The sequence below is a fragment of the Notechis scutatus genome, chromosome 4, assembly GCF_049901735.1.
Source record: "Notechis scutatus isolate UNSWTSFEM ecotype Mainland chromosome 4, rNotScu1.2, whole genome shotgun sequence".
In the NCBI taxonomy this organism is placed as follows: Eukaryota; Metazoa; Chordata; class Lepidosauria; order Squamata; family Elapidae; genus Notechis; species Notechis scutatus.
In genome coordinates this window covers 30,809,055-30,831,186 of record NC_142012.1, presented here as the reverse complement: position 1 = coordinate 30,831,186, position 22,132 = coordinate 30,809,055, and the positions used below count along the sequence as shown (strand labels likewise).

At 38.2% G+C, this 22,132-nt stretch overlaps 1 protein-coding gene across 15 annotated transcripts in view; it reads right to left on the bottom strand.

Moving 5' to 3' along the window:
• The window catches only part of INPP4B (inositol polyphosphate-4-phosphatase type II B), a 197,363-nt gene that overhangs the window by 15,276 nt on the left and 159,955 nt on the right, over positions 1–22,132 (bottom strand). For 9 of the 15 annotated variants that reach the window (XM_087963094.1, XM_087963095.1, XM_087963101.1 and 6 more), the window contains one exon: positions 13,006–14,623. The exons of 1 other annotated variant lie outside the window; for it this stretch is intronic. In XM_087963094.1, coding sequence (XP_087819220.1) covers positions 14,449–14,623 — 175 coding nt within the window. In that variant the 3' untranslated portion in view covers positions 13,006–14,448. 5 more of the 15 variants (XM_087963099.1, XM_087963102.1, XM_087963093.1 and 2 more) reach the window with 3 other exon arrangements.

The following is a 22,132-nucleotide window of genomic DNA, read 5'->3' as shown; positions in this document are numbered from 1 at the left end:
CCTTTAATGCGAATAGTCCTCAAGGGACAATTACACTTGAGCCCAGAATTTATATTGCTAAGTGAGAAATGTGTTGAGTTTTGCCCCAGTTTACGACTCTTCTTGCCACATTCGTTAAATGAATCACTGCAGTTGTTAAATTAGTAACTCGGTTGTTAATTGAATCTGGTTTCCCCGTTGACTTTGCTTGTCAGAAGGTCACAGAAGGTGATCACATGACCCTGGGATATTGCAACCATCATAAATATGAGTCAGTTGCCGAGAGTCTGAATTTTGATCACATGACCGTGGGGATGCTGCAATGATCATAAGCGTGAAAAATGGTCATAAGTCACTTTTTTTCAGTGCCATTGTAACTTCAAATCATCACTAAATGAACTGTTGTAAGTCGAGGCTACCTGTATTCAGTTGTTTGGCTTACAAATTAAAATGCAGAACAACAAATACCATCTGAAAATGGCTAATTGATTCTATGGCACAATTCTCTTTTATTGCCATTATCTAAAAACTTTTATTGCACTCATATTGGGATATAGTATTCTGGATTATTAAGCCATGATTTTTTTTAGAGATCCTATCTTTTTCCTCTCATATGTTTAGTGTGTGTGTGTGTGTGTGTGTGTGTGTATGATTCCACTGGGAGCCATGAGACCAGTTTCTGCCAGGTGCGAAAGATCAGGATCACACATGAAATTCCAATTAAACTGATTTATTACTATTCATGCCTATGCATAGGAATCTATTCAACTAAGAATTAACACTGTTCTGGCCCTAGACAAGGGTCAATGGAATTCAAGAGGGGTTGGACTTAGTGTGTTTGTGACTATGTAGAGACTCTAGGCCAGGGATCCGCAATGCCCATTCTATGGACTGGCACCTCCATGCCAGAAACTGGAGTGCACAAACAAGCGAAGCCTCATCTGCAAGATGCAGGCAGCACGTGAAACCACACCTCCTCTGGTCCTCAGAAAAACCTCTCTCCATGGAACTGGTCCCTGGTGCCCAAAAGGGTGGGGGCAGGGATGGGATTCAAATTTCTTAAGAACCGGTTCTGTGGGTATTGCCTAATTTGTGGGTGTGGCTTGGTGGTCATGTGACTGGGTGGGTGTGGCTTGCTGACTGGACATGGCTAGGTGGCCATGTGACTGGCAAACCAAATATAAGTGGTCTTCGCTTAATGGCCAGTTGCTTAGCAAATGTGAGAAAAAGATTGGTACACAAGGAATTTGTCTTGGTGTAAATACTCTCAGTATACATAAAGAAAAGGTACATTAATTAAGAATCAAGAATCATAATGTACAAGACTTAATGATAGTCATAGGGTACAATCAACAATCAAATCATACTAGGAAATCCTGTTTAGCTTTCTGAAATCAGCCTACTGAAATAAATACCAAACTCAACTGCCCAATAATTTACCTACCATCACTATCTTGCACCTGATTTCAGTGTAAACAGCCAATCTGCAGTACTACTAAATTTTGCTAGGCATCTGCTGCATGTTACTCTCTTCCTTGATAATCTAGTCCAGAGGTCTCCAAACTTGGCAACTTTAAGACTTGTGGACTTCAACTTCCAGAATTCTCCAGCGAGCAAAGCTGGCTGAGGAATTCTATAAATTGAAGTACACAAGTCTTAAAGTTGCCAAGTTTGGGGACCCCTGATCTAGTCTTAGCGGGGCAAAACAGTCTGGAGTCACTGGCAGGAGCAGCTCAGCATGGAGAAAAGTTGTGCCTCTCTCCATATTCCTTTCTCTGCAAGCAGCCTTGACCCCTCCTCCTCATTTGTGAAGCGCGCTAAGTTTAAAGGTGCTGCAAGAGGCTGCTCGTGGAGAGAGGAATATGGGGAGACACACGACTTTTCTCCATACCAAGAAACTCCACTCTTGGCATGGAAAAAAGTCAGTGGCAGCAGCAGTTGAGGCAGTCGGTCAGCTGTCCCGGGGCTCATGCTCACCGTACCTGCAGGGGGTGGGGGATGAAGCAGCAGCGAGGTGGCAATGGCGATTCTGGTGGCATCAGGGGCTTCTGGGACCAGTCCCCCTCACCATCCATGCGGCCGCACATGCGGCTGTCAGCTGTCCCAGACTTGATCAAGGGGTGCCTTGCTGACACGGGGCTCTCCATGTGTTCTTTCCTGCTGCTGTTTTTGGGAGAGCAAGAGTTTCCCAGCACAGTGGAAAGCTTCCAAGTCCCCCTCCCATCAGAAATGGCTCCCAGGCAAGCAGAGAGAAGCAGGATTCAATCTGGCTTGCTTCTCTGCTTGCCCAGGAGCCGTTTCTAATGGGAGCCAGCCAGAGGCCTGATTTACCGATTCTCCGAACTACAGAGAATCATAACTGGTTCTACTGATCCAGTCAGAACCGGTAGAATCTCACCCCTGGGTGGGGACCACTGCTCTAGGCTGATTCCTCTTTTAACTCCATCCCCAGATTCTGCCACTTTTCCTCTTACAGTTTCTCATCATACCCAAAAGGAAACCTTGTTTAATTGTTGCCTATAAATCAGTATGTTTTCCTAGGCTACAGTTGTTTCATAAAGCTTTGCCTTGCCAAAGGAAAAGGAAAAGGAGAAGGAAGGAAAGAAAGTAGAAAGAAAGATACAAATTTAAGGGATAGTTTTAATACAAATAAAAATAAATAAATTAAGAATACATTTTGGGTTTAGGAGCATTAAGCAGCTACATGATTTTCTGTATATTAATATAAAGCACAGATGATAAATAGAAGCACTAAAGTATCAGTACTGACCAATGTGCCTTTTAAATTCTGTCATGCTATATGAATACAAATTTCTTGGGGGCAATTCTTCCCAAGCAAAGTATAAATTTGTGTGTCATAGATAAATGTACCATGTATTACAAATACATGTAATAGCAAAGTACAGAAATTAGAATTAGAAAGTATAATACTGCGTCATATACACATTTAAGAGACAAGCCTCTGCACTTTTCTATCTACCATTTTTTTTTGTCTATTCTTTCTTCTTACAATTGGATCAAAGTCACTCAGCTTTGTGCCTCAATGGAAACGAGAATTCAGTCTCATAGACTCCAGTCTAATACATGAACAGCTGCACCAAAGTGTTCTACATATATAGGATCAACAGTTATAAACTTGCTAGTCACTGAAAACCAGTAATTCAATATTTTAAAATTTAAAATATAACTTTTTAAATAGAGAAGAATTTTGATGCTGTAATGAGAAAAAAGGAAAAGAAGGAAGGAAGGAAGGAATTTAGATAGCCCCGCTTTCATTTTTCTTTCCTTTGTTCTGGATCTATTCTGATCTTTTGAAAACTTTAATTATTATTATTATTACAATAATATTTGCAAAGTTTATAAATTTAGCAACCATGAACCTTGCATGGCCTCAATCAACAGGCATTAATTAAACCTTTTTTTGGAGGGATGCTGCAGACAGGTAAGAAGTTTTGTAGGTAGTCACTTCTTAGTCCTGGCTCTCTGGTGCTGCTCCTTCATATGCAGGAGACTCTGTGGGTCTTGGATGGGGGTTTGCCTAGCTGAGCCCCACCCAGGACATGAATGTTATTCAATGAATTTAGGGGCATTTAAAATCTCTGGCACTAAGCAAAATGCTTTTCTTTATTTTTACTCAGATAATTTATAATTTAAACAACTATTCTGCCAAACATTTGCCAATGCTTATTTATAATTAGCTAAAAATAGAAATCTATATTTGTTGAAGAATTGCTTTCAGGACTGATTTGGATAACTCTGTAACATCAAGACTGGATTCTTAAAACAGAAAAGCAAAGACCAATAGATAGAACAAAACCAATCTTTTCCTCACAATTCTAGAGGAAAATAGTTTTTTTTCATACAACTCTGGATTTTTAGAGATTCCTTTTGCATAGTAAATCAGTGAGGTGCATTGCAGAGTTGATTGTAACAATCAATTAACAATCAAGTTGTGGTTCTCTGTACATTTTGAAGATGTCAATGTTTCATTTCCACTGAGGCCTGAAATTATTGTCTAGGCTTTGCTGTTGAAGAGCTTGATGAAGAGTTTAATCCCTTGTTATGGTAGAATTCAAAAAGAATGTTCTTTTTAATGGTGTCCAAAAAAAATAACTTAAAAATAAGCCTCAGGAACACAGTGAGAAAATTCCACAGACTTAAGAAAGCAGACAGTGTTAAGAGCCCTAGTCCCAGTCTACATGCCCGTAAAATTGACATAACTTCAGTTTAATGCAAAGTGGAACTCTACTGCACATAGAGAGCTTCCCTGTTGGTTTCTAGAAAGTGCAGCAGCTTATACTCCCTGCTGGTGTCCATTAACATATCCATGAATATATAAATGCAAATTGGTGTTTCATGTCTTTTTTTAAACCAATCTCTGATTTTTTTTTCTTTATTTAGAAGATTACTATAGCTGGAATTCAGATTAAAAAAAACCTGACATACTTTGCATGTAGCTAAAACATTAGATCTTACAGTATACCATGTGCCACAGGAAATAAAAATAAAGTGAATGTAATTTTGAACAACAGTTGGAAATGGCTTTTATTTTTCTTTTGTGTATCTCTGTGTCTGTAAAGAAGTCACACAGTTTCCCACCATTGGATAGTCTCCATCTAGGTTTAACTTCATTAGCTCCCCCATCCCCCAATACTCCTTTTAAGTACATACACTTTTTGAATATTAAAGAGAAGATATTTCATAACTGTGTAACAATGAGAGATGCTTCTTGCCAAGCACCATGCATCAATACTCAGTGGCAAGGGGAAATGGCTTGCACGTTAGATGTAGATACAGTTACAGTTATTGATACAGCTCTCAGCTACAGAAGAAGCCCCAAAGCGACAATTTTTATATGGTAATCTCAAGAGATACATATCAACACATTAGTAGCCTGGCTATGGGTAATAAGATCTGTGAGAAAAATCTTTTCTCTTGAAGCCATGCTGTTCAGCAGATAGACACCAGTGTCTGCATCCCAACATTGTGGCGTGTGTTTTACCACTTGTCCTCTTGCCTCCCCTGTTATAAATCATTTTATCATGCCTGAATTGTATATAACTCCCTAAATGCCTGAATGTTGATGTCCAAGTCTGATCCTGCAGACAATTCCCACTGGTTCAAATGAATATGGCTACCAAAAACTAGTCCATCTATAAAATAGCTGATACTTGTCTTTGAACTGTAATCAGAATGCTTTTAGAGCAAGCCTATATTTCACTGTAACTAGTAACTACCATATCTATTCTTTTGAAAGGTCAGCTTCTGCTGCAGAATTTGGATCGGTGGCTAGGACATCTGTTTTAGCTTCATTTGTCTTGCCAGTGAATTATGTTTATATATGTTTACAAATTGTTTGTATAAGAAAAAAAATAAGAAAAACTCCAAGAGGAGAAAGATTGAGAAGCTCAAGTTTTTAAGGATAATTTTCCTTTTCTCATAGCATTGCAAGATCCGCTAAGAAATACACATACAAACAGTGAGCTCTGTGTTTATGACCTTCAATATTGATTAATAATTGATTAAACTTGTATGCCGCCTTACTCTCAATGACACTGATTCACAAAGGTCAAACAAAGAAATCAGAATAAAATAAATAAAGATTAAAAAAAAGATAGCAAGTGTGACAGAACTGATGGAATGAAGTGAAGGGTCTCATTGTCTCTCATTATGGTGTGGGTGAAGAGCCATATAGATCTTATAAATATATAAACCAGGGGTCCCCAAACTTGGCAACTTTAAGACTTGTGGACTTCAATTCCCAGAATTCCCGAGCCAGCTGAAGTCCACAAGTCTTAAAGTTGCCAAGTTTGGGGACCTCTGATATAAACAGATAATATCCTACATCATGGCCATAGTTCATAATTTGCAAACATGACTTCTAAATTCTATTTTGAAGACTGTTTTCAATTTGTAGTTTCCTAAATGTGTCTAAATTCACAACTATGGTGACAGTCTCTCTCTCTCTCTCTCTTTCTCTCTCTCTCTCTCTCACACACACACACACACACACACACAAAGTATATACATATATAATTTAGAAACCGTCAAGCTCACTCATTGAGTGACTCTGGGCAGTTTAGAGTTAAACATATTCTTCTCTACAGGAGGGGACGGTGCTCCAGCACTTTAAGAAGGCTGTGGTCCACCCTCTTCTTAAGAAGCCATCGCTGGACTCTACCAGGTTGGATAATTTCCGACCTGTCTCCAATCTTCCCTTTTTGGAGGTTGTTAAGGTAGTCGCGCAGCAGCTCCAGAGGTTTCAGTATGAAATAGATTATCTCGACCCCTACCAGTCAGGATCAGGCATGATATTCCCCTCTGAAAAATAAATCGGGGCCGGCCAAAAGAGACCCCCCACCGCGCGCCAAGAAATCGCTGCCCAGCTCCCTTTTCCTGCCGCTCAGCGGCCTCCGCTCGCACCGCCCGCCTGCCCGCCCGGGCTCCGCTCGCACCGCCCGCCCGCCCGGGCTCCGCTCGCACCGCCCGCCCGCCCGGGCTCCGCTCGCACCGCCCACCCACCTGCCCGGGCTCCGCTCGCACCGCCCGCCGCTCGCACTGCCCGCCCGCCCACCCGAGCTCCGCTCGCACCGCCCGCCCGCCCGCCCGGGCTCCGCTCGCACAGCCCGCCGCTCGCACTGCCCGCCCAGGCTCCGCTCGCACTGCCCGCCGCTCGCACCGCCCGCCCAGGCTCCGCTCGCACCGCCCGCCGCTCGCACCACCCGCCCGCCTGCCCGGGCTCCGCTCGCACCGCCCGCCGCTCGCACCGCCCGCCGCTTGCACCGCCCGCCCGGAATTCCGATTTTAATCGGAAAAATATAATGTCTGGTCAGGATTCAGGCCTGGATTTGGGACAGAAACAGCACCGGTTGCACTTTTGGATGATCTCTGGCGGGAGCTGGATGGGGGTAGTGCATCCATCCTTGCTGTACTTGACCTCTCAGCGGCTTTTGATACCATTGACCATGGGATTCTCCTGAGACGGCTTCAGGGGATGGGAGTGGGAGGCCTTGTGCTGTCTTGGTTCACTTCCTTCCTCTGCGGCCGCTCTCAGTGAGTGTTGATAGGAGGGGAGAGATCCAACCCTCATCCACTGCTTTACGGGGTTCCACAGGGCTCCATACTCTCTCCGCTCCTGTTCAACATTTATATGAAACCACTGTGTGAGATCATCCATCACCATGGACTGAGGTATCACCAATATGCTGATGATACTCAGCTTTATGTCTCGGCCCGTGGAGAGTTAAGTGTTGCTGTGTCCCCCCTCTCGCAATGCCTGGAGGCTGTTAGGGGCTGGATGGGGAGCAACGGGCTGAAACTAAGCCCATGTAAGACCGAGTGGCTTTGGGTTTGGGGTTCGTTGGTTCAGGGAGAATTACCACCTTTTGTCTTGGATGGGGTAGCACTACCCCAAACAGACCCTGTGCATAACTTGGTGGTTCTCCTGGACTCATGACTCCTGTTCAAAGAGCAGGTGGCGGTCGTGGCCAGGAAAGCCTTTGCGCAACTGCGGGTTGTGCACCAGTTACATCCTTTCCTGGATCAGTGGTCCCTACTCACAGTCACTCATGCCCTGTTCACTTCCCGTCTTGATTATTGCAACGCATTCTACATGGGGCTGCCCTTGAAGAGCATCCGGAAGCTCCAGTTGGTGCAAAATGCAGCAGCCCACATGGTTTTATGCAGACCCTGGTGTGCACATGTATCACCTCCTGCAGGAGCTGCAGTGGCTGCCAATTTGCTTCCGGGTGCAATTCAAGGTGCTGGTTGTCACCTTTAAAGCCCTTCATGGCTTGGGTATGGGTTATCTGATGAAACATCTCTTGCCAGTGACATCTACCCGATCCATTAGAGCGAGGAGGCAGGGAATGCTGCGGGTCCCACCCGAGGGAGTTACACCTGGTGGGACCTAGAAGGGCCTTCTCTGTGGTGGCTCCATCTCTCTGGAACATCATTCCCCCAAAGATTAGAATGGCCTTCTCATTAATACTATTCCAAAAGGCACTGAAGATTTGGTTTTGCCAGCGGGCCTGGGGAACCCAGAGAGGGATGGAACCCATCAAATGGCTAGTATGACCCACTGTCATCGGGGTAGGAGTTGGTTTTTGTTTTGTTTTTTTGTCCCCCCCCCCCAAATTTTGTTCTATTGTACTTTACTAATTTATTTGATTCTTTTTGTTAGTTCTTATAGTTTTTATTTTAATTTTTTGTTTTAAATAGGATTTTACATTGTATAAGCCGCCTTGAGCGAATAGGCGGCAATATAAATCAAATAAATAAATAAATAAAATCCACGAGGCGGTTCTTGAAGAGCATTTGGAAGCTGCATCTGGCTCAGAATGGAGTGGTGTGGGAATTTCTTGGCATCTCTCACTATGCCTACATACCATTGCTCTTTGAGCTGCAAAGGCTCCTAAGAAGTTCTGGGAGCAGTTTAAGGTGCTGGCTGGTTGACATCTATAATCCCTAAGGCCACGCTTTTGGGAGTAGCTGCCATTATTTCTGCTCACATTACCAGAAGTAGAAGCAACAGCATGTTCTAGGTCAATGATGGCTAAAAAGCACACACATGCACATCCCTAAAATAAAATGCGTGCGTGTCCCCCGTGCATGTGCCCTGCCCCCCCCGCATGCATGGCAGAGACTTGAAGATCAGCAGCTGGCTAGCAGGTGCACACAGGGGGCGGAGCCGAGCTGGGGCAATGGCTCGCATGCCCAAAGAGGGCTCTGTGTTCCACCACATCATCAAGTTCTAGGTCCCCTTTATTAAACAGTGCCATCTTATTGGACTCAGGAGCCATGTGCTCTCCGTGACAGTGCCTGCCTTATAGAACAGCATCCCATCAGAAATCTGAACGGCAACGACCCTGTTAGCTTTTTGTAAGCTTGCTGCCAAGCTCTGGTGTTATGGTTTTATGATTAAGATGTATTGTTTACTTTGGGTGCTGTGATTTATTGCAGGTTTTAATCATTGTATGCCATCTAAATTACTTCAATAAGGTAAATAAATTATATACATGTATATTGCTTTAATTGTCACATTTCTTCTCAAGCACTAACCTTATGGTGCCTGTTTTATGGCAGTGGAAACAATTCAAACTCAGGCAATAATATGAAAATATGAGTTTTATTTAAATAAAAATACATGCACGCATAATGTACAATGGATATGAGTAACACACATGAATTCTTACAGTTTCTAAAATAATAGGCAAAATGATTTAAAAAAAAAGATGACATGCATAAAAGCAAAATATTTATAAACTATGGCTCAATTTAATAAAATTCAAGCAGGCTTCCAAAAATACTTCAAGGCTGTTCCACAATTTAATTAAACACTTCCATATACTTCTTAATAATGATGAATGCTTTAATGGCAAATTAATCATTGTTTCTTCACATTTCTGCATGTGAACAGCATAAGCAATAGTAATAATTTAAAACTGTATACTAATAATAATTTTGAAACTGTATACTAAGCCATAGTGAAGTAAAGTTTCTGATCATGGATGAAGGTTATTCATGTGCTAATAATTTTTTAAAAAACTTTTGCTCTGAGGAAACATTTCTCTATTTCTCACATACTTCTCTTGCTATCTAATATCAAAACTGCTTTTGAAAATCCACTTTCAAAAAGTTTGATGCAGTACATACAAATATGATTGTACCTGTAGAGATTTGGAATTTAGGTGTATTACAATTATAAACAAACCTTTTCCTATGACACTGAACCATAAACCAGAACCTGTATTTTATTTGCAATATTCTTCAATGGTCATAATTAACTGCCTTTTAAAAATTTTACATGATCAATGATTATTGCTCACAAAAAAGACCTTATATGGTTTTTTTGGAACTCGGTATCAGAAAATGAATGGTACCTCATATGGTTCCAGGAACAAGAAAGAAAATGCCACAAAGTAAGGAGAGGAAACAGATTCTTCTAAACAGTGTAATGCTCTAAAACATTGAGCCTATACTGGTACGTTGTACTACTATTTAAAATGTATTAAAAAATAGAGATTATTTTCAGGGATGTTTGCAGAAATGGGTAAAAGAAAAAGATCAAGATGGCAGCTGCAATCACACAATTGATGCCCTTTCTCTTTTGCGCGTACACATACAAAGGGTAAAGTTTTAGTCATGGCCACCATCTTAACTTTTTAATATCTGTGCTGCATTCATCTCCAAGTATTTGGACAAATGCTATGTGTGTGTGTACATTTGTGTGTGTGTGTGTGTAAGATATGCCAGGTATATATGCTAATTCAGTTAACATTTTTCATGTTATACTATATCATACTATAATTTAAACTACATTTACCGATAGTTATGTATATCAGCTAATCCTGCCTATCATAGAATTCTTTCTCATCTGCCATAAAACCTGGGATTAGAGAATAAAAGTATTTCATCTTTCTACAAGTTAAATTGTCATTTTCTTTAAGTAAGATACTTTCTTAAGTAAGATACTTGATACTCATTTATAGTAGCGACTGCTTGAAAATGAGTTGCATATAATGATCTTAAGAAAAACTGTTGGAGTATTTAGTTGTAGTGTCAGTGCTATACAACTGAAGTGGAGAAAAGTCACATTTCAGTGGTTAATTCTTCAGGACCTGCCCAATGGAAGTAATTAAATAGTAGCAATCCAGAATAGGCTTTTCTCACTTCAGTCAACATGTATAGAATGATTACAGTATTTGGAAGATGACACTGCTTGCTGTTTGCACTTTTATGAAACATATCCCCAAACTGTTTATTTGAGCAAGAAATGAATTTTGTTATTAGAATATGTTGCTCTATTATTTCAATTCTGATGGATACACAATGCAGTTTTTTTATGTATGAGTCCTTCCAAAAATAATGACATTATATGCAAATGTTTGGTGATATCTTATATTCAAGTTTCATGTGTAGTTAGCTCTTTACACATGCTTTGATATTTTGCTGCAGGGTCTGTGTTTTAGGAATGTACTATTTTAATAAAAAAAACTGACTATGCACTCAATTATTCATTCCCATTTAAAGCAAGCAAAGAATAGGAAACTTACTTCACTGATCATTCATAATTATTAAAATGGGATGCCTGATGGCATTTTAACACTATAATTTTGGCACTATAAAGAATGAGAAGCCAATTTATTTTATCTCAAAGAATTTTGATTCCTAAAGCATCATGCAAGATTCTTACAAAGGAATAGATTTACAGGACCCTAAAGCATTTTTAAATACAGTTTAAAAATAGATGGTTCTTTCACAGAGAGATCTGACTTTTGTGGATAAGAGATGAAAAAGAAGAAAATCAACTTGGAGTTTGATACTTCACAACTTTTGATTCAATTTCCAGGTTAGTATTTCTGCAAAAATTAGTAACTTTCATTTTGTAGAACAGCTGGACAACCTCAAGAAATATCATTGTACTGCCTGTAGATCAGGGGTCCCCAATCCGCCGGTCCGCGGACCGTACCGAGCCGCGGAACAAGCCTTACCGGGCCGCTGGTTGCTGGCGCCGCCATCTTTTTGGTAAAAAGCAATTTTTCAAAAAAGATGGCGGCGCCAGCGTTGGTGAGCTTTTCCGGGTAGAAAGCCATTTCTACCCAAAAGCTCACCAGAGCTGGCGCCGCTATTTTCAAAAATCACTTCGTGACGCCACCGGAAGTGATTTTTCGTCAAAAGATGGCGGCGCCCAGCTGACGCCGGAACCGGCGCGGCGCTCAGCTGACGCCGAACCGGGCGCGCGCCGAAAAGGTTGGGGATCCCTGCTGTAGATAATAGAAGTTTTGGCTGGACAAAGTCATTCTAAATGTTTGAATTGGATATACTTCAACATCCTGGCAAAATTTTCTATTGCCAGATATCACTATTTCATAATGAACGTGAAATCTGTCTAAATTTCTTAAACAGCACCATTTGTATAAACAATAGTTTCATTGCAACAGCTATGAGTCTAATGTAAAACTTAAACTAATCTTGTTTTTTACACAAAAGGCACTTTTTGCAATTCTGCATTAACATTCACAAATTAATTTCTAAATAAATCTTACCTTTTAGCATGTACAAATAAAATTTAATGTTGCATGAATTAAATTAGATTAACCAAAAAGTCAATAAATCAACCCTTTCTTCTGATCAGTATTTAATTTTAACAGTTCCAACATTATTGAAATCCTATAACTTTTATTCAAATGTAAACATTGTTTAAGCTTCCAATAAAGGCTTTTTACATGTATTTCTCTTCATGTTTTCAGTATTTTCAAAGAATAGTTTCTATTGGTCATCTTTATTATAGACTATCTTTAAAGCTCTTTTAGTTAAGAAATACTAATTCTGCTTACAGGGTGATTGCAACATGCCACCAACATGAATGAACTTAAAAGAAAAAGCTGGAAGTAAATATAGATGGAGCTGCAAAAATAACCCAGAAAATGTGATATCTTCACATATTTAATAAGGCAAAGTAATTTGTTTTTTCTTCAAATTCGATTATGAATTTTATATATAACAGCAAAGTAGTAACTTGACTTTGCTCTTACTTCCAGGAATCAATATTCAAGAGCTGGATTTTAAGTCCAGACTTATGATTTACCTTTTTATTGGACTGTGGATCAAACCCTTAACTCTAGTGAACCTATGATATACATCGTACAGTATTTTATGAAAATTCTGTATTTATTCAACAGATAACTCAATGCCTGGATGCTCAATCTACCATATATACTGAAGTTTCTTTTGAGTGATGGTACAGTTTGATAAAACAAATCCTAGGTATGTCTGCTTAAAGGCATCCTCCCAACCTGAAAAACACACAAAACATATGCGCGTTAACTAATGAGTGTAGCTGTGTAATCCTGCAAACTTTCAAAAGGGCCTTTTTATCTAAGAGCTTAGGTGTCAGCTTTTCCATATGTTCCCTCTGGTGGCCGGTAGTACTTGGGGAAAGCCATCAGCTGAATCATGTTGAAAGCATACTTTCTGCATTTGATATTCTTCAGGACATTTTCTATGCGGCATCCTTGTCTAGTGCAGAGGGGGAAAAAGACAACTTCGTGAAACAAATCATAAATAAATATGTTTTATTTTGTACATTGCAGAGTTTTAGCAACAATTGAAGTAAAAATAACAAAGATAAATCTACAATATATTTTCCACAAGTGATGATACATCTTACAGAATTAGATCCAAGGCCAGGCCAATACAGTTTTTGCCCTCAAAAGTAGGTTATGGGATTTTATATATATATATATTTCTTCTCACTGTGGCTTGATTAGATATTATATTTTATGATATATTTTACTCTAGGATTAGAAATATATTTATTTTAAAAATTATCTTACTTTTTTCAGATTGGTTTTCTTTCGCTCATTCGTACATGTTAAAGTTTACATGTAACTGTAAGTGTACATGTTCCATGAATAAGGCAGTTTTTTAATGAAACCTGACTCTATAACTTGCAAAGATCCCCCTTTGCCTCATTTTTATGTTTATGATGAAAGAAAAAAAAAAGCACGGCTTTCTTGGAGCCCAAATCAACTTTCTGTTGTATAAAGAAAGGATGCTTGATTCATACATAGTACAAAATTCACAAGAGCCAACAAAATGCAAAGAAAACTTTGTTTAAAATAATATAGACGGATTTTGTAAAGTAAAGATAGCAAAAGCAACACTTACAAACAGGTTAATTATGTTACACAAAGTAAGTTATTGTATGCCAGAGATGGCTTGACAAAAAAGAGTTAGTTATGCAACAAATAATTAAAATAAATATTAAAATTATTTGTTAAAACAGAAGAACTCTACTGGCAAGAAATAATGAAAACAGCACACTGAAAATTAATCTTTTGATGTTACCCAGAATATTTAACTTAGTTTTAAATGTCAGTGTGTAAATACTTTCCTCTATCTTCTTACATGTTTTGACCAATCACCACAGGAAAAAATATATAATCATGCTGGAGGTTTTATCATTACATTTTCATATAAGGAACCAATCATTTTATGAGGCTCCTGGCATAAAAATGGCAAAGATAGCACTGTTAAAGGGAATGATTCTATCTAGTAAAGTAGAATTTGGCAATTTTCACACCTGAGTACAAATATTATGCTGGGAAAAATAACTATTTCTGCAAATCTGTCCTGAATTAAAATAAAGTGCTGACAATCCCCTAAATTGGAATTTGATTACAAGGGGGTGAATGATTAGGTCAAATCTGATCAAGAAACCCTAATGTACATTGGCTGTCTTAGAACTAATGAAACGTGAAAAGGTTTGCTAGAGCTAGAAGATAGATTAAATCAGTTGAACACAGTATGCTTTCTTGATTCCTGGGATGAAAAGGAGAAAGTATGCAGTTCAAGACATTGGCTTCTTAAGAACTAGTCTGAGGGTCCAAGAATGTACAATATAGTACAATGTGTAATTTTAAAGTGTTCTTGTTCCTTAAAAAAAGCAACAAACAGAAGTGAACTTTACTGATATTTTGCTAATAGTAAAGCAAGACTTAAAATAAGCCACACAACCAGCAAGTGTGAGCTGACAAGCAGCAAGGCGACAGGATAGAAGTGACGAGAAGTTGGCTTGTTATCAGTTAGACAGCCTGTCTCGGGATCATCCGATTCATTCAGTGCTCCCTGGGTTTGTCTGCTGTTAAACAGGGGAAGTTAGGAACAAATAAGAGACCATTTAATAGGAGAGAAAAGCAATACTTTCGTATTCCAACATCAAAATGGCCATGCAGGATTATAAATCGATATTACATAATTCTATTTTGGGGCTTGACCATCATTCTTTTTAAAACCACGTTAGGGCTATTCTTCAAAAGGAAAAAACAAGTATCCAAAACCTCCCCCTCGTATTATTTGCCACATTAAAATTGCATTTGTAATTCAAAATGAAATAACTCACACCAAAGGAGTAAAATAAATCTGAAATGTCATGAATTGGAGATAAAGATACTGTATGATTTTCAATACTGAGGGAAAAAAAATCTCATATGCAATATGGTTTTCAGCATCATCTAGAATTAAAATGGATGGATTTGTTTTTATGCTAGTTTGTCTACTGGAACTCTATATACAGATCTTAACTTATCCTGCAACTGCTTGATACCCTTGAATCATTGACTTCCCATTCAAAATCTAGCCTCATCCACTTGTGCTGGGATTCATGACAGTTGCGGTGTCCTGGGGTCATGTGATCACCATTTGTAACCTTACCAGATAGCTTCTGATAAGCAAAGTCAATGGAAGAAGCCAGATTCACTTAATGATTGCATCATTCATTTAACAATTGCAGCGATCTGCTTAACAACCATGGCAAAAAGGGGCATAAAGTGGGGCAAAACTACTTCACCACTGCCTTATTTAGCAATAAACATTTGGGCCCAATTGTGGCTGAAGGTTGAGGACTATCTGTAATTCAGGGTCCTGGTTCATTGCAAGAAAAGCCTTAGAGCTTTATGAAGATTACGAGTTTTTGAAATTATTTTACAGTTCAGACATTCCTCGCTGGAAAATCTTCATGGAGATTTCAGCTATTACTTGCAGGCTGTTTAGTAAAATGTGGTTTTATTGCAAAGTAAAGGAGAAAGTAGAAAAAGTATGAAAGTATGAAGAATTAGATTCAATTCTCTTATCTTCAAAGAAAATACTTTATAAGAGAACATATGCTCCACATATATTTTGACTACATTATCATTTTTATTAATAACACAATTTTTATTAATAACATACTTGGAGTAATGGAGCCATGTAGGAACCACTGGAAAACAAGAACTTGTGTGGTGGTACATTTCTTAAATTCCCATTCCTGCCCAATGAGTGTGTAGCTTCCAAAAGGAAGAGGCAGTGATTGGTCATTTAAAGAGAAAACAAAACAAAACAAAGCAAAACAGCAATTTGTGCCAGTTTTCTTTTCTTGGTCAATGGTCAGGGAGCTGAACTGCCTTAGACTCAGATTGCCACTGATTATCTATTAATGAAAAGAACATCCACAACTTAGTTCTGGATGAACAAATGGTCCTGTGTTGAAACTTTGTTAAGAAAGCTAAAATTATCATTCTGTGAGCTTCAAGAATTATTGCTCAATTTTTATTGTAATAATTCTGGTTATTTGTGCAGAGGAACTTCAATATTTATACCTTAGGAAGGATGGATCTGTCTCAGGTAATATCTGGCCTGATTCATATACTGTAGGTAATCGTATCATAGATCTAATTTTCACTTTGGGGCAATTTAAGATGCTGTAATTATACATTTGCTATCTAGAGGCCAATGATATGCAGAAATAAAATTCTATCTTGGGTTAAGTTAGAAACCAGTGTATAGAGCCTGAGATGCTGTTTGGTCCCAAACCACTGTGTATCCAAATGCCTTAAAGTTATCTGATGAAACGGAGGACTCCTGAACTTATTATTAGTTTTGGCATATCAGTAGACAGTGAGGATCTGAGAAGCTTTAATCAAAATATTTGTGTGTACACTAGTTTTTAATCTTTTAACCACTTTAAAGATAGATTGCAGTGTATGTTACACAGGGATGTTTTTCAAGACTCAGTTTCAAAAACAGAAACTTCATTTGGTGCAAATTGCAGTAACCCACAATCACAGCTATTGTTGTGGTTAGCCAGCAGCAAGTGCGGATGGCAGAGGAGAGCAAGGACTCAGATGCGAGGCCAGGATCATTAGGGAGTGGACTGCTGCCTTCAGTGATTGTGGGGGCTGGCAGCAGTGATGAGGAGGTTCCCGAGGAGTCTGTGCCAAGTGCGTGTGCGCACAGGATTGCTCATAGGAGAGAGCAGTTACAGCAGCATGGGCGACTCAGGATTAAGTCTGCAAGGTAATGGCCCCTCCCTCAAGAGGATAAAAGCCACGTTTGAAGAAGCATTCTTTGCAGAAGGCAAAGACGCTCTGAAACTCAACCTCGTGAACATTATAGTTAGTATTTGAGAACATTATAGTTAGTATTTGAAAACTCTTGTAAACTATTTCTTATCTGTGTTTTTTTGGTAGCCTTGAAAACAACTTGGCAAGGCTCTTTCTTGTCGGAGTGAATTAGTTGGAAGCAGCCTTTTATCTGTGAAGAAACAGAATTCATAGATGAAACCTTAAAATGTGAGGGCTGCTGCTTTTGTCTGGTGTTGGCTCTCTTGGAACCAGGTTGGGTCAGAACAGCTATGTAACATTAATTTTGCAAGTAATGCACTCAATAACAATACATTTCCAAATACAATTTAAAGTAATGTTCTACCCTCCAGTCTATGGACTAGACACAATCTGCAATCCATTGGAAACTGGGCTGCACAAACGGCGGGCCAGCATGCAAAACTTCATTTGTACATGCATGGGATTAGGTTGCGTCATGAAACCATCCCCCCGCCACTGCCACTTGCTCCAGTTCTGTGGATCTGGAAAGGCTGGGGACCGCTTTCTACCCTACGAACCAATCTTCATGGCTTGGCATCTGGGTATCTTAAAAATTATCTTATTGAATGGGATTGGCTCATCCCATTTGTTTGTCATGTAAAAATGGTTGAAAAATTTCTATTATGTATGATTCATTTAGTGCCCTCTTTGTAGCTATTTAGGAAGGCCACTAAAGGGAGCTATTCTACCAAGCTTTGAATCTGTAAGGATTGTCACTGTTGCTTTCAGTTGGTGTTTTCTATTTGTTTTTATGTATTTAGTTTGTTGTGTTTATCTTTGGAAATGTCTTTAATCACTTTGGAATTCAGCATTGTGATATATATTATATATGTTACATCAATAAATAAATAACCTTATTAAGTAACCAATAAATAACCTTATTAAGAATAATTATTATGTCATTTTGATAAAAAAATAATTCCCATTTACCATAATTGTTGAATTCAAAATTAGATCATTCCAAATACTTCCAGAATTCTTATTATTTCTTTTCAGTAAGAATCTGGAATATTTTATGAACATTTTTCCAGTACCATAAAAGGAATGCACTATAGTTTTCAGTGCAAGTAGGATTTATGGTGGAACAATAAACAGCAATTAATTTCTTCACAATGGTTAGTTTCTGCAAGGCATGCTTGCAAACAAATGATATTAAATCTACTAGCTAAGTAACATGCTCAGAAAGAATGTAAGAAGAATATGATATTTTGCTAACCAAGTGATCATGGCAAATGTTGATTTGTTAATAGATAATTCAATTTGTTATTTTTTTTTTGCACTGATAATTTAAATCCTAGAGTTCTTGTGAGTAGGCCCTAATGGCAAAATCAACTCTTGATTATTTTAAATCAGGATTTCTATTACTAGAACATACTTGGCAGAGCTAAAAATCATTTAAACGAATCTGTCACAAAGAAGGATATGACAGACCATATAATGTATGTGTGCATGTGCATAAATATATTTATACACACACGCAAGTATATAGATAGATCTATATGCATACATAAATATATTTATATTAATTTTAATTTATGCATTTTAAGGCTGTAGTTAACAAATTCAGAAGCTTCTAATAATTGAAATCAAGGAGGAAAATAAAAATGTCACATTTAAAAATCAAAACCTTAAGAGACTAGAAATAAATTCAAGCACCAAATTAATAATTACAGAAAATTAGATCCTTAACCTGCCTTCTCAACTATTGCTACTGAGCACAAATTAACAACCCTTTTGTTTCAACTTATCTACCCCTAAACATATGTTCCAGATTTTTGTATTTTCATAGTAAAGGGTATTCATTTTGGTACACCTAGCTGCCTTCTCCTTGATGGTGTTAATAGGGAAATGTAACAAGGCTTTCTTCCAAGAACATCTCAATTACAGAAGCAGAATAAGCCAGGAATTGATATATCTGTTCAGATATTGAAATTGAGATTGCTGTTGGCCAATATACAGTTGTGTTCATAAATTTACATACCCTGGCAGAATTTATGATTTCTTGGCTATTTTTCAGAGAATATGAATGATAACACAAAAACTTTTCTTTCGCTCATGGTTAGTGGTTGGCTTGAAGCCATTTATTATCAATCAACTGTGTTTACTCTTTTTAAATCATAATGACAACAGAAACCACCCAAATGACCCTTATCAAAAGTTTACGTACCCTGATGATTTTGGCCTGATAACATGCACACAGGTTGGCACAAAAGGGTATGAATGGCTATTAAAGATAACCATCCTCACCTGTGCTCTGTTTGCTTGTAATTAGTGTGTGTGTATAAAAGGTCAATGAGTTCCTGGACTCCTGACAGACCGTTGCATCTTTCATCCACTGCTGCACTGATGTTTCTGGCTTCTGAGTTATGGGGAAAGCAAAAGAATTGTCACAAGATCTGTGGGAAAAGGTAGTTGAAACTGTATAAAACAGGAAAGGGATATAAAAAGATATCCAAGGAATTGAGAATGCCAATCAGCAGTGTTCAAACACTAATCAAGAAGTGGAAAATGAGGGGTTCTGTTGAAACCAAACCACGGTCCAGGTAGACCAACTAAAATTTCAGCCACAACTGCCAGGAAAATTCTTCGGGATGCAAAGAAAACCCTACAAATAACTTCAGGTGAAATACAGGACTCTCTGAAAACATGTGGTGTGGCTGTTTCAAGATGCACAATAAGGAGGCACTGGAAGAAAGATGGGCTGCGTGGTCAAGTCGCCAGAAGAAAGCCATTACTACGCAAATGCCACAAAGTATCCCGCTTACAATACGCCAAACAGCACAGAGACAAGCCTCAAACCTTCTGGCACAAAGTCATTTGGAATGATGAGACCAAAATTGAGCTTTTTGGCCACAACCATAAATGCTACATTTGGAGAGGAGTCAACAAGGCCTATGATGAAAAGTACACCATTCCTACTATGAAATGCAGAGGTAGGTCGCTGATGTTTTGGGGATGTGTGAGCTACAAAGGCACAGGAAATTTGGTCAGAATTGATGGCAAGATGAATGCAGTATGTTATCAAAAGATACTGGAGGAAAATTTGCATTCATCAGCCCAGAAGCTGCGCATGGGACGTACTTGGACATTCCAACATGACAATGATCCTAATCACAAGGCCAAGTCGACCTGTCATTGGCTACAGCAGAATAAAGTGAAGGTTCTGGAGTGGCCATCTCAGTTTCCTGACCTCAATATCATTGAGCCACTCTGGGAAGATCTCAAACATGCAGTTCATGCAAGACAGCCCAAGAATTTACAGGAACTAGAGGTTTTTTGCCAGGAAGAATGGACAACTTTACCATCTGAGAAGATAAAGAGCCTCATCCACACATACCACAAAAGACTTCCAGCTGTCATTGATGTTAAAGGGGGCAATACACTGTATTAAGAACTGGGGCATGTAAACTTTTGATCAGGGTCATTTGGGTAGTTTCTGTTGTCATTATGATTTAAAAAGAGTAAACACAGTTGATTGATAATAAATGGCTTCGGCCACACACTAACCATGAATGAAAGAAAAGTTTTTGTGTTATCATTCATATTCTTTGAAAAATGGCCAAGAAATCATAAATTCTGCCAGGGTATGTAAACTTATGAGCACAACTGTATCATTAAAGAGATTAGACAGCAAGACTGATAATCGCTCTAACTGCAAAATATTCATGTTGACACTAACAGAAAAATGCAGTTTTTACTCACTGATGTTTCCAAGAAAGTGGCTAAAATTTGACTGTTGTGTCGCAAGCCATTAGCCTTAATTGGAACTTACATACTGTAAAATTTGTAATTTATCATCTTCAGTTACTGTACTCAACTCACATCCTTCTTAATTTGTTTATTTTTAAATTATATTAATGGCTACTTCATCTTTATGTTATTTTAAGCTGCTGCTTTTTGGTGTAATAATGCGTATCAGCTAAAACATAAGATTCCAGCACAAAAAATAATTAGGTATACGCTGTGGAACATGTAGCTTTTTCTAATATATTGTTTGTATTGCTTTTCAACAAAGCTACATCATCCAATAAAAACACTTTAGGATTAAGAATTGAGGTATGACCATCCTCCTCCTGCTGCTCCCTTTCTGTATCTTTTTAACTACATCATAATTTCAGGTAATTTCACCTTCTAGCTAGTATGAGGAAGAGATAAGAAACAGACTGACTAGATGCTGTGTTATAGTTCAGTAGTAGAAACAAATCCTAAGTTTGAAAATTGCTAACCTGCTATTCACATATATATGACAACAATTCTGATCTTGATGCAGTCAATCTACTGGCTTGCAAAAATAAATTATTGGAATATGAAGCATGTATTTTGAAGTACAAGCTAAGAACTGTTATTTAAACAAAAAACAAAGAGACAAACATACATAGCTTCATTCATCATAACCTATAAAATCAGTATTAAATTGTATTACAGGTATTTAATATCACAACCTTGAATTAATTTAATCTAAATATAGTCATAGTAGTTTGCACTTAGAACTGTGGCTCTTTTTTGATTGAAAGAAAAATTATTTAAATTGTAACTAGATAACTGTTGAGCAGGATAAGATTAGATCAATAAATTTTCTGCTGCATGTTGAACAGCTTTAACAAGTTATGTGCTAAATTTATCCCAAATTGAGTTTTGGCAACATGCAATTTAATACAATAAATCACTCCCTGAAAGAGGAGTTATAGAAGAGGATTTTTTAAAAAGTGTTCAATTACATGGGATTCAACTTTTTCTTATTTACACATTAAGCAGAGAAAATTAAGTTAAAAACAATGAGAATATTTCTCATCATGGTCAAATCTGGTGCAAATAATTGAATATGGAATCACTGAATCTCTTCAAGCCTGGGAGTCCCCAGAGTTTAGAAATATCTTGCGATAGCTATGGCTAACTTTATCCTCTCTGTTTGTGTGCTTTTTAAGTAGGTTTTTTTAAAAAGTCTTTAATGAGTGTTTTTTTATATATTTATTGATTTTTCTTTTAATTAATTGTTGTATGCCAGACAGAGTTACATTCTTGTGAGATGGGTGGTCACATAAACATGATGAATAAATAAGTTTTATAAGCTACTCAGAGCCTACTGGAATTGAGCAGCATAGAAATTTCAGTAAACAAATAAATCATTGCAGTCTTCCAGCAGAGAGTGAGACAGACTATCCATCACATCTGTTTCTTATTCTAACCCCCAAAGAGATAATGGAATAGACTTCCCTCCTTAGAATCTTCTT